We start from the raw sequence: 13,673 nt of genomic DNA on the forward strand, positions 1-13,673 counted from the left end.
TTACTGAAAACGTTAAGGATTAGTATGAATTTCCACGAAAATATTTTTCAAGTTTTGCATCCCATAAGAAATGTAAAAGCTTTAATAGATTATTTAATACCGTTAGTTTTGGCATCTAATCTGCAACAGGGTTAATCGAGAGAGAATTTGATTGTGTTATCATCAAGATCTAGGATGATGTGTCTAGGAAAAAGTCTCTCGTTTTAACAGAGAAATTATTACGAACGAAGTAATGCTGATTTATTGACGGTGCAAAAGGTTCGTAGAATCGATAAATTTATACAAAATAACGCCTGCGAAACCACTGCAGCTGTATAATAGAACTACTATAAATTTTAACTTATAAAAGCCACGATAAACGTCACCTTTTCATATAATACAGAAAATATTCATTCATTTGGAATTATTTTTCTTGGAGAAAAGGCACCCTATACAATTGTTTACGTATTATTTTACTGATCAAAAATATTTTCACCCCCTTATTTGACTGTTTTACACATGAATTGTTTATTTCAAAAGGAAAGGTTGGATATAATTCGAAAATATTTGAAAAATCATTTTAGAGTATTGCCCTAAACTCCATCAGAATATTGTCTGCAGATCCAAGGTAAAAGGCCATTCCGTGAAGGAGGTAAGCCCATAGACGAAAGAAGTGTCGTCAGGAGTGTAGTTACGAGGCAGGACGAGATGTTAGGCGTCAGGAGAGAACGACAAACCGCATCAATCATACTCACTCACTCGCATCGCTGTCTTACACGATGTAGTCTAACCCGAGGGTGCTGCTAGGCCGCTCTATCTTCGCGAGAAAATTGCTTACGCTTTTACCGGGAAAATAGAAAAACTCTTAGGCTGGAAAACCCTGTCCCTGGGCAGGCGAAATCAGTCGAGTGGAATGGAAACAAATTAACTTACGCAATCAATCATTCTTCCCAACGTGCTCGACTGGACGAGTCTGCCGTTTGCCAAGCGACAACATCAGATAGTATTATTTATATTAATATTTCCACGATTGTACGATTCAAGCTACGATTCGAATTTGTTTAATAGAAACTACTGCGGCTTTTCTCTTGTCTCTTCATATCCAATTCACTTCGTGGAAGCGAGCTTGTTTCCTGCGAGTAGATCGTCGATATTTGTGCGAATTTTTGCGGATTGATTTTTGACACACACACAGAGAGAGAGAGAGAGAGAGAGAGAGAGAGAGAGAGAGAGAGAGGGAGAGAGAGAGAGAGAGAGAGAGAGAGAGAGAGTTTGGATGTTTTATTTGTTTAATAGAAGCTACTGCGAGTCGAGGTAAATTAGTTGAAAACACGAGGCATGTTAATACATAATGTTTGCAGTTTATTAAAAATTGTCAAAACTGGACCGTGGATTTTTATACATTATATTCACACGTGAATCTTTTTACAGTATATTTGAATGTGAATTTTTGTACAATATTATTTGGATATCAATATTTATACAATATTAATTAGAAGTGAATTTTTTATACAATGTTATTTAGTTGTGCATCATTATAAAATATATTTAGATTTAAATCATTATATAATATTATTTAGATGTGAATCCGTGTACAGTTGATTTGTATGTCGATTTTTATACAATGTTATTTAGTTGTGCATCTTTATAAAATATATTTAGATTTAAATCTTTATACAATATTATTTAGACGTGAATCTGTATACAGTAGATTTGTATGTGGATTTTTATACAATATATTATTTGGATATAAATCTTTATACAATATTATTTAGACATGAATCTGTATACAGTAGATTTGTATGTGGATTTTTATACAATATATTATTCGGACGAAAATCTTTATACAATATTATTTAGATGTGAATTTTTATTCAACATTATTTGGACGTGTATCTTTATATACTTTATAAACCGATCTATAAAAACAGGAATCAAGGAATGATTTATTTCCCTATTATGGATCATGCCTCCTCACAATGCAATGTTTTAAGAGTCAACGTAGCCATAAATGTGTCAAATCCACGCCGTAACGACCCCCAATCACAGTATCCCTTACTCTCACCTCGACACCGAAGAATCCAAAGCCGAACACCGCCGCAGATCGCCGAAAGAAGTGCGAAAGCAAGTGCTAGCAAAACCCGAAGAATTCTTCCTTCCCCAAGATCGTCCATCCGCAGCTTTCCGCAGGCCCCCGTGTCTACCCGCGACAGCCAAGCTCCTGAGCTCACGTGGCAGCGAAGCGAAGCAGAAGCCGTCGGGTCATCTACATTTATTTCCGCGGGGGCGGTGGGCCAGCAGCGCGCGGCACAAATATCAATCAGTGGAGTCAAGAGTAGAATCAGGGTGGTCGAGTGGTTCCACATAATGCTGCAACCGGAGGTGCGAGTTGCACACAGGGTGTCTGTGCAGTTGCGGCGCGCCGTGGCCGTGTTGGCGCACACAGGCCCGTGTCGCACCACCTGGTAAAGGAATAAACACATCCCCTGTCTACGTGCATCCACCCACACAGCGGGGAAACGTACGCGGCTTACGTGGCGCGAGTGTGTGCGCCTCGGCGTCGGCATCCGAAAAGCGAGCGTCGGTGTGCGCCGGGAACGTCGGAGTGCCATGGTGAGCGGTTTCGTGGGGGTGGAGTAGGGACTGGGAGGCGTGCCCCGTGGGCGGAGCCTCGATCGAAAATCCCGGCGTGCATCCGACGTCTGTGTGGGTGTTGCTGCTCGCTCGGTCTCGTTCCCACTTTCCCGGGGCTCCGACGCGAACTCGGCGCGGCGTTGCTGGTGTGCGTGCCTCTGCCCCCTCTCTCTGTCTCGCAGCCTAACTCGCGACTTTCGGCCGTCATCGCATGGGAGTTCCTCCGCTATCAGACCCGTTAACAGCAGTCGGCGTCGAGGCACCCGCTATAACGTCTCTCACATCCCCGGGTGACGGTGCTCGCCGTTCCTGACCTGTCCGGCCGATGGGCCGCACGGAAATCAGTGTCCACCGACAGCCGGATCCGAATTCCACGACAGACACGCGCGCACCTCTGATATACGAACGGTGATCGCCGCTGCCGGAGCATTTCTCGAGGAGACACGTCGCTCTGCCGTTCTTGGCTCGCGAGGGGTCGACAGGTGGAGCCGGCCGCCGATCTTCATGGAAAGGGATGAAGGCCTGGCATTGAGCAGGAACAGTGTCAGTGACGGAGACCACGTAGGACTGAAGTACCGGGTGTATTTAGTTGTTCACGTTCGCTGGCGAGTAACGGTGAATGGTTTACTGGCGCTCGACAGACGTGGTGGTGAAAAGACGCTCCTCGGATCAGGTGGGCGGATGTCGTGCACAGTGAGCGCGGGATTGTTTTAAGACACAGTGACCGAAAGGACCGCGAGAACCACGATGATGGAAGTGCAGCAGCAGCACTCGCCTGTGGGGGTGGGTCCTCTCGACTTTTCGCGCAGGGGTGTCGCCGAGGCGTCCGCTTTTCGGGTCGTCAAGCCGAAACAGGCGTCCGCGCTCGTGCACCAGCAAACCCTGTCCCCGGAAGCGAATAACAACGAGAATCTTCAGGAGAGCCCGCAGCTGCCGGTCGAGGCCGAAGGTAAGCGTCGTTCTTGTATTTCGGATCGTTGTCTCCGCCCAGCGTCGACGAATTAGATCGTGTGATTTGAAATCGCAGTTACGTCACTGATAGCACCTGTCAAACGGCCGGGATTTCAGCTGTCGTCCGATATGCGCGCAAACCGCAACAGTAATTTCACATGGAGATTAGGATCGCCCTTTAGTGACAGTATCGATTACGGGCGGGACTTGTATTCCATTCTTTTTGACGGATCAGGGACCAGCAATTTTGGATGAATGCCTCCCGGCTGGGCTGTCGGTTCCGACACATCTTTGTGCTCGCGAGTTAACATCATCGTCGGTGTTTTAACAATTCATTCGCTTGTAAATCGATGAACTTTCCGGGATCATTCGATGATGTCAGATCATCCAGTCGGATCATCCGTTCGAGGATATTATTTGAAAACGAATTCGGCGAGCTTCTTTTTAGACGCCACGAAGTCGTTAGAAAGCTTGTTAGTAGATCAGAGATCCAAATGCAACGTTTCTCGCGTTTAATAACTACGATCGATCCGTATAGTTTTATTCAACTGTTTATACGCAGTGATTCAGACAATTTCCAACGAAACAGAATATGTAATAGGCGCACGAAAGCCGCAGTTCTTGTCACGGAAAAACCGGCGGCTTAGCGCAATTGATCGAACGCCTCAATGAGATCATCTTCCGAGGCGAAGCGACCTCGATCAAAGATACTAGGAAGTAATTATTAAACCGAAGGCCATCGCTGCACAAATCTGACTCAGAAGTTCGGGCAAGTTCAATTAACCCTAGTCCACCGTAAACACATCTTCGCAAGAATATTGAGCACCGCATCATTTCTAGAATCGAATATTAATCGCAGCAGAATCGATTTCCCAAAATTTCCCGATGGATACACGGGAATCGAAAGAGGAAAATGCAGCGTGTCGAGTCGGTGGATGCATCGTTGAAACGCACCGGTCCAGAATCCCATTTCCCCCGACCGCATCAAACCCGATCGTTTCTGCATCCCCCGCGCGTATTCGCGTCTCGCCCCCTGACATTCATCCCGTTGTCGCCTGTCATCATGCTATCTATTACCTGGCTATTATCCCTGCACCGCGCTTGCACCGTTCACGCCCTTGAATTCGCGCAGACACCTGCGTGCGGGCGCGTGTGCGTGCACTCCGTTGCACCACCGATCGGCCCCGTAACACCACCGGAGCTATATCGTCGTTGGTCCTGCGTGGCGAGCGCGCGAACGCGCACGCACACGCACTCTCGGAGAGACAAGTCGTTCGACGGCTTCCACATTTCCTCGCGTGTATTCGCGTGGGTGCGTGCAGGTGCGTAAACGGCGTACGGCCGACGCCGTTCAACAGGTGAGAGGGGATGAAACGGCATTAGACGGCTGCCTATACTAATGCTGCTAATCGGGCTAATAGCTAACGCAATAATATCAACCCGCCGCGTCCGTCGACCTGGATCGGCCTAAATGATTTAACCGGTAATTGCCGGGTGACGGGCAGGAGGGGGGCTAGGAACGGCTTCTTAGGGCCGGCGTGCTTAGCGGCTCTCTTCGAGGGCGATGAAACATCCTTTCGATCCGCGGATCACCCTCGCCGCCAGCACTCTCGCTTATGCTTTCCGCGAGGATCACACTGCGACTCTAATAGAAGAGAAAAAAACAACAAAGCAATTCGCACGCTAATTCATAATTCATTCGATTCATGATTGACGTTTCCGCGCGGGGCCCAACTGTTTCAAAATATTCCGACACGTTTCGCCAACCGACGCCTTCCTTCATTTTACAGCCGCGAATTGCACGCTTTTACGCTAAATGATTGAAACTCAAGGCAACAAGTCGATTCTCATGCTTCATATTTCATTTGATTGACGTTTCCGCAGGTGGTTTTACATATTTACGTCGCGGCCGCAAAGAACAATAAGAAAGTAATACGTGTGTTGCGAGTCGCGCGTAATTCAAGGTATCATTTATTATCCCCCCGGTTTTAAGTCCGGCCGTGTTTTTTCCTGAAACGCGAAGCGCTTTTTGCGCGCGATAATGTTTTCCCTCCGCGCGTCGTTTGATAATTCTCCTTCTTTGCTTTGCGGTTGCCCGTCAACGCGGGGGTTGGTTGCCCCGGCTTTGTTCTTTTCGCAATAAACACGCCGGATTAACTTCGCAACGCCCGATGCCGAGAGCGACGCTAATCTCGAGCGTGCCCGGTCTACCCGGGGCCAGCGGGCACCGGGTACCGTTACCTGGCAGGTGTCCTGGGAAATTGGCCGCGATGTTCCTGGCGGAAATCACGCTGTAGGATTTACCGTTTATAGATTTACGACCGAAAGATAGCCGCGAAAGAGAGACGCGCCAGGATAAGCGTCGCGCGGGCAAACGCCGATATCGTCGATGTTCCACGGCAACAAACACGCATTACCTGCACGGTGTGTACACACGGCCGGTGGTATCGATGTTGTTACACCGAACCGCCTGGTCATCTTATCTCGGCCCGCGTGGTGTGCTCGCTTTATAGGAAAATATGATTTATTTCTGATAATCCTGCGAGAATGAGATAGCCTTTGCGGCGTGGCGCGCTAATCTCCGTCCGCTATCTCAGATTATCCCGGCCGGTCCTATATTGCCCGGATTACGGATTTCATTTCTTCGTTCCTTTTTCTTCGTCTCCCGGCTTTTTTCTTTTACACGAAATCCGTCCCGATACGGATCGATTTTAATCGGTCGGAGCTCGCCGATTCCGAGAAACGCAACTGCGCCGTCCGATAAGGCTAACAAGATCGTAGAAACGTCATCGCGCATCATTTGAGACACCCGAGGGCACGGATTGCCCCTTAGCACGTTGTCCTGGCACGGGCAAAGCCTGGAGCAGCTTGGCCACGCCTACTCGAGAGTGGAAGCGGCGAAACCACGCCTACCCGGATCATTCTGCAGGAAGTAATTAAGATAAAGGATCCTTTATCGCCGTCTTTGTTGTGTTACTTGTCGTTACTCGTTGTTGTTCATTTAATCCAAAGCAAGATATCGTTTGTATCGTACGTGACCTAGGTTCGTCGATAATTTAATGATAAGATAGCAATTCAAAGTAGAGTCGTTCTTATCTTCCGGGATAGATTTTTTGGGAATATTTGCGAGTCTGGCTGAGACGTGGACACGAATTGCATTCTGGGGCATTATCCCGGCTCCATCAAGAGCTGGAGCAGCTTAGCCACGCCTACTCGGAGCTCTCAATCTGATCAAAATTGAACAATTCAAAGTAGAGTGCAGTTATGGCTCCCAAAGTTAGATCGTTATGTTATTATGTCGAAACATGGACATAAATTCTCTTTTAGGATACTGCCCTGGTCCGGTCAAGAGCAGGAGCAGATTAGCCACGCCTACGCAAAACTAGGCGTGCCATCATTCGCTTCAATTCCTCGCTTCTCGATGTTATTATGAACATTTTAAAACAGCGTCTGCTCCTCGCGCTGAACGAATTCTAGTATTATCCTGTATCTGCCGCGGAACGAGCCGGTACCAAGGAGAATTCAGGTCGGCGTACACTTTGATTCTCTTTCCTCGCGAGATTCCAGTCAGCTCGAATTCCGAGCCGATCAAAGGGACCCCGTGAAACGAATGGCGGATGCCGTCGATAGGAATGCACAGGCAGAAAGAGAGCGAGTAATGGCCGGGCCAAGGTTGATAAATAGAGAAGGGTCTCCCTTCTTTCTAATAAAGACGCTCTTGTCGAGGGGTTGATCTCTCGTACGGAACAGGAATACCAAATTTTCGAGCGGCTTGAGACGTCGCTTTCGCGTTTGCGGCTGCTCCGGCGACGCGAATAATGACGCATGAATGATTCGGTAATATCGCTCGATCTGTTCAGCATGTAACTCGACCTGGAGAGACTTCTTGTTATCTTATGGACCGTTTCGAGCTGCGCTTTTCTGTTTTCAGGTGGATGCAACGTTCGTTTAATGTTCCCCAGACTGTGGGCCCCTTTCGGAAACGCTGCGGACGTCACCAGCCTGCCGTCTTTGCCCAAGAGTCACTCAGGTGAGTTTCAATTCGCAATTGAATCTTATTCGTTAGAGCATTAGATTCGTCGGATTATTTGATCTCGAAGCCGGTAATACAGAATGATAGCCTCTAAAATCGATGGCCTCGTAAACCTTTGCGGAGAGGATCTAAAGTGTAAAGAACACTTTCCACGGAGAGATAGAATGCGCATCGAACGCTTATACAATGAGACAATGAACAATATATCCTGGTCTTTTGTTAATCAAATGATATGTTCGCGACTTCTTGATTGAGATACCCAGTTCTGATGTCATCGTTATATCGACGTCGGTCTCCGAAGGGTTAACAGAAGTTTCGAATTCGTGAAGCAGCATTTGCGACAGAGTCTATAAAAATGTCCAAGCGATTAATAGACGTGAATTACGGTCTTAAGTCGCCTAAAAAAGAGCCGGCGCGATTAGGCTCGAAGACTTTCAGACTTTTAGCCCGATGAAAGCGACCGGTGACAATCATCAATTAGATAGTGTCCAGATACTTTTAATCCCGTCGAAACAAACGAAAATTAGCTTCTGCCTCATTCGATGAGGAAACACCGGGCGCCGCAGGAAATTACGAATTCTACTCGCTAATGGTGTTTTAATACGTCAAAGTCGAACCGGTCTCGGAAAGGTGTAGACGAGCGGCCGAGCTGCGCCGTTCGGCTTCCTCCTCAGCCCGGATGACGAGTAGTTTTTATTTGTCGATCGTTAAGAACGACCGGTCGTCCGATGATTGGGATAAATGGTAGCACGCGTCATTCCGCGGAGGGACATCGGCCCTTCTAACTCCTACCGTCCCAATTGGAGCAGATTAGAGGCGCGGTACAGGGATTCGGACCGTCGGCCCCTTTGTGCTCGTACGACGGTCGGCCTCTCAGTTCTACCTACCCTGAATTAGTAACATCTTGTCATGTTAAACGGTCGCGCATACACACCGACCTCTTCCGACTCCTTCCGAGTGCACGTGGCCATTCATTTGCTGTCACGTCCACCTATAGCAGGCCAACCGCTACCCTAAGTCCTCCCAGCCTGGCCTGGCTTCTTCGGGACCGGTCAATCACGATGGCTTCTGCACGAAATCAACCCTTCGCTCCCGACAACGAGCTCGAGCTTTCCTTATCAGCGAGATCATCTTCCCTTAGATCGCGTGATCGCGATTTCTCCTTCGGCATGAAACATTCTAGCGGACGGATGTTCATCTTTCAGTCGTCAACTAGGCTGGCCACTCTGAATCTTTCCTAAAAGAACGATAGACAAGACGCACAGTTTCACGGTGAATAAAATTGTAGTGTCGTTAGTGTCCTGAAGATTTTTAATTGAACGATTGGTGACTTGTAGGAGCAACGTGGTACGGTAACGTCGCTATTACCCGAGGTATCCTCTTGCTGAAGATTTGCAATTAAGCAATTAATATTGACTAATTAGAGCTACGAGGTGCAGCAGCAACATCGGTAGAATCTTACTCGTAACCGGTCGCACTGGATCTTCGTGCTTAAAGACTTCTAATTATAATGGTTTGTTAATCCACGAGAGAAAAATACCTGTGTTACAATAATCGTAAAATGACGAAAACAAAATTGAAAACTAGTTATAGAATAAAAAGATATCATAGAAGAAGCAACGAGTGACTGAGATAATTTATTTGATAACTAGAGCGAGTGGAGAAAATGGAGACGATAGAAAGAACCGTACCGCAAAAGGTTCTTACAATAATCTAAAAATTAAACAATCAATACCAGCCGATCCTCAATCCGTCTAATAAATCTGTCTTCAATTACAAATTCTCTGTGACCGTGACAGTGATCGATATGAAATTCCTGGTGAAAGTGACGTATTAATATGGTGGTCCAGCAGACCGGCCACAATCTGGCGACCGTGCGTCGATCGATGCAGGATCATCTTTTCCAAAGAGGAACGTCTCTCGGTACGGATTAGGTCTAAATAGGTAGTGACGGGCGGATGAAAAATCTGTTTTTGAAAACACACCCACATCGGTCGGTGCCGCCTTTGAGGCGCAACTTGTCAGACATTTCTTTCGTCGGACAAGGCAGGACGGAAGGGGCCGAGAACGGTGAAGTGTGTAACGGCTTTAATAGCGGCAGATCGCTACGCAGTAAACGACTGACGGACGACAGAAGATTAAAGTTGCCCGTTAACTCGATCTAATTGTTCCCCCGGCTTGGCCTTCCTTTATTAATCCACGTCCACAAGCATCTTCGGCATCGCCGTCATTGTCATCCCTTGTCACGAGTCGCCTCCTTGATGCTACTTGCGGATCCATCGTTGCGTCTCGGCAAATTGTCTTGCTACTTCCAGGCAAATCCGGCTTGCACGACGTCGTTCGGCGAATTGCAGTGTGCCTTACACTACTAGCCACTTGAACACTGTTTCGTTCCGTCGCTGAAACCATCCTGAATCAATACTCGCTTAATTTACTCATGCTCTGCCGCGACGACTACTTTTTCCGCGATTTCTCCTCACGGCTCTATTTATTAGATCGATGTTATAGACTGCAATCCGCGACAGGAAAATTTTTACTAAAAGCATCGTTATATGCTCTATTCACTGAGAATTGTTATTATTAACGTCGTTCAAGCTCGACGTTATAGTGCAACGATCGAACCGCAGATCGTCTACTTCACGTGTCCAAAATATCCTGAAATTTACTTACTCTGTTCAAACTGAACACTCTATTCACCGATAATAATCCTTTTAAAGTCAAAAAACAACGATGAGAATTTTCTTGAAATTTAATGAGTAGGGACAACGACATAATCGAACAAATCATTTACAACAACTTTTTCTACAGTTACTACTTAAGTGAAAATGATCAAGCTTCTTTCACATACAGGTCAGTAATTAAAAATCGTCACGTTCCCCATATATTTAAGAAACTGTTAGAAATCTCAGTATAGCGTACGGTCGCGGTAATTTCGATTTCACACGTGTAACTCGCGATAAATCACGTGAAACGTAAATGCCGTAAAACATGTATCGGATTTCGAATGAAAATAGCATCGAGTTCAAAGGGTCGACGGCGAGGCGGCAAACAAAGTGTTAAAAGTTGCGAATTAAAGGAGTCCGGTGTCCCACATAACAAAACACCGATGGCTTCCGTTCACATAAAATAACAACCCCGAGAGACGCGGCCGGTTCTCGGCGATATTTTTTCGGCGAGGTTCTTCGGGCTCGCGATCTGAACGCTGGAAACGTGAAGCGAATCGTCCATGAGGCTCTCCAGATGTACGCTCACGTGAGTACGATGCGTGTGTACGATGCGCGAAACGCATCGTCGTGTGCAAGCTCTGCCGAACCCGGACCAAAGTAACCCATCTGCCGGACGGTCGGCACCGAATGGCGATGCTTTTTCTCGCCGGTTTGCACCGACGGTTTTTACCGCATTCCAACGCAGCGGGGCCAGACGTGGCATTTGCGTAAGCAGTTCTTCCTATGTCGCTCCGAGTTACACATCTGTCCGGACTTCCTCCACCTTTTTCTTTTCTGTTTCGCCACCACGCCACCTTTTGCGCCTTCTCCTTCGCCCCGGTTTCATTCAAGGCTCCTGCGCTACTGCGTGAAACGCAGAAACGCTCCGCTTTCTCCTTTCATCGACGCGGGAAAAGACATTTGCTCTTCCGTCGCGGGGCTTCTGCAATTTTTATCCCCTGCGACGGTTTCACGCGATTTTCATTCGCCTCTGATTCCGAGTGAGTTCGATTAGTCGCGAACGATGTGAACAATTTTTAAGGAGATTATGTCAAGGTTATTGAACTTTTAAGCTGGTATCTGTAAATTGTTTGTTACTCTGTTGCATCGAATTTTGAGCCAATCGAGGACGAGAGTTAAATATGAAATTAATATCGTGCGAGTATTGCGAGCCGTGCAGGATTCGTTAACAATGGACTATGCTTAACTTCTGGTTTACAGAAAGTTGATCTAACTGTCTGGTTGTTTTAGATCGGCAGTCGTTCGCGTCTGTAAAGAACTTTGCCGGGTCTTCGAGACGTTCGAACCTGTGGAAATATTGATTGGAACAATCCGAATGCTATTATATCCGCTGTTATCCGTGTCCGTGTATTTTTGTTCAGCAGTCAGCATATTTTCTCATCAATGAGAACGTTTAACTCGCTTAATATCTTGGCCTGTATCTACTATACTTTTTGAGTATCTTACATCACGTCGCGAGGTAAACAAGTTACATGTGCCGGCGAGGGTTTGTTCACTGTATTTGCACTACCGTCCACAAGTATTTGAACACTCGAGGAATCTGATCGAGAGCTCTTTATCATAATTGTAATGTTAACGCGTTACAAAGGAACTGCGCGCGTGTTTGCTCTCAGATACATATCGCGCGCGTTATCATCGCCCCGGTCTTATCATTCTTTTTTTTTTAACGATCGTTCCTCGTAATTAAAACAACATACGATTCCGATTTTCTCTCAATTCCGGGCACGCCGATAACGAAAACATTATAGTTCAACGTGCAGGTTCGTTCCATCTATCAGGGAACCAAACGTATTAACATACTCCAGCCGATTACCATCTGCTGCTTCTATCTGCAACGATAAAACGTACGGCCGCTGACAGATTTATACTTGAAGTGACAGACGTGCATCTAATCGTCACGTGCTCCGCGCAATCTTTAATCTACTGCAACGCGAAAAAGAATGCTCGTGCAACTCGTTCGCGTGACTTTGTATTATTGATGTCAGACGTGTCATGAGCTTCGAAAGCTGCATTCGCGCCGTGCTCGAACCGATAACTTATCCAAGAAACGTCTACAAAATCTGTAAATCTGTGAAACGAAGAAAACAAATTCACGTCTGCCATCGAAGATTGGAATTTCCGCATGTTTCCGATAGGTACCAAGTGGTCTAAAAAATGAACTCTGTCTCAGAAAATTAGAATTTTTCGCTACTAAGTTATTTTCTACTATTTTAGAAGAAGGTAGAAATTGTGGGATTAAAGTACTGAGCTTGCGTTTCGAAAAATGAAGATTACCCACCTTCCAAGGGGTTCAAAACCGATCTTTGTCCCAAAGGAATAAGATTTTCCGGCTTCCAAGTTTTCTTTTCTATCATACTGTTACGCCGACTTGTCCAAATCAAGTCGCTGTAATGTGAAACTGCCCTGTTGTGAACAACTCCTTAAAGAATAATAGAAGATAGGGGCTGCCACGGACAATCGAAGAGTCGAGATCGGACCGTCGAACGATCAACATCCCATTTCTGAAAGATCTGAATTGTTATTGTATCGAATTGTGTTATAGTTAATATTCTTTATTGTAAATAAAATGCCGTGACGCGAGAGAAATGGTGTAATCCGCAACAATACCATTAGGTCGTCAAATATGAAATGCATACTTTCTTCTATAATTTTCCTATAAAATCGATGCATTTCATATCTAACGACTCGATAGAATAACCTAGGCGATAAGAGTCCGAAAACCCCTGCTCTGTCGGAAGCGATTAAAATTTCTTCCAAGTTCTTCTTCTCTATCATGCTAGAACAGGCCGGGTACCAAGGGGTTCAAAACTCAGCTCGGTCCCGGAAGATTAAAATTTCTTCGCGGCTCGTTTCCGATCGGCTCCCCTCAATTAACAATTACTTTCCTCGAGGGCCGTAACTTCGCTCGGGCTGCCGTGCTTCTTTTTGCTGGCCGACGCGTTCGCGGGCGTTTCTCATTACATTAGAGCACTCTAGCGAGACTCCTGTCGTATTTTGATTCGATTGCAAAGCCGCCAGGAGACACGATAATAATCGGGCCCTTCCGTCGGGGATCGTGGCGAGCTTTAAATGCGATTAACCGGCACCGGTGCATTATACAGGCGGGCACGTGACCGCGTGTCACGCGCACGGATTATAAATATAATATACTGGGTGGTACACCGTGAATCCAGCGAGATCGTTCGATTGATATCGCTCGTCCGAGGGTGCGCAGCCCCTTCGCCAGCACCCCCCCGGAAAACCATCTTCGCGGAGGCTCGCCCGAAATTCGGACGCCGTAAATCACGGCCGGGGAGATCGTCCGCGATTATTAGAAATACCGTTCGCCGATTCGGCGATACTAAACCGTC

The 13,673-nt window shown here is 46.7% G+C and overlaps 1 protein-coding gene across 1 annotated transcript in view; it reads left to right on the forward strand.

The window, feature by feature from the left end:
* Positions 1–2,818: 2,818 nt before the first annotated feature.
* The window catches only part of LOC117225294 (uncharacterized), a 36,237-nt gene continuing 25,382 nt past the window's right edge, over positions 2,819–13,673 (forward strand). The window contains exons 1-2 of the mRNA XM_033478749.2: positions 2,819–3,562; positions 7,496–7,594. Coding sequence (XP_033334640.1) covers positions 3,361–3,562; positions 7,496–7,594 — 301 coding nt within the window. The 5' untranslated portion in view covers positions 2,819–3,360. The remainder of the gene's footprint in view (positions 3,563–7,495; positions 7,595–13,673) is intronic.

This window comes from Megalopta genalis, chromosome 4 (assembly GCF_051020955.1).
Source record: "Megalopta genalis isolate 19385.01 chromosome 4, iyMegGena1_principal, whole genome shotgun sequence".
Classification (NCBI taxonomy): Eukaryota; Metazoa; Arthropoda; class Insecta; order Hymenoptera; family Halictidae; genus Megalopta; species Megalopta genalis.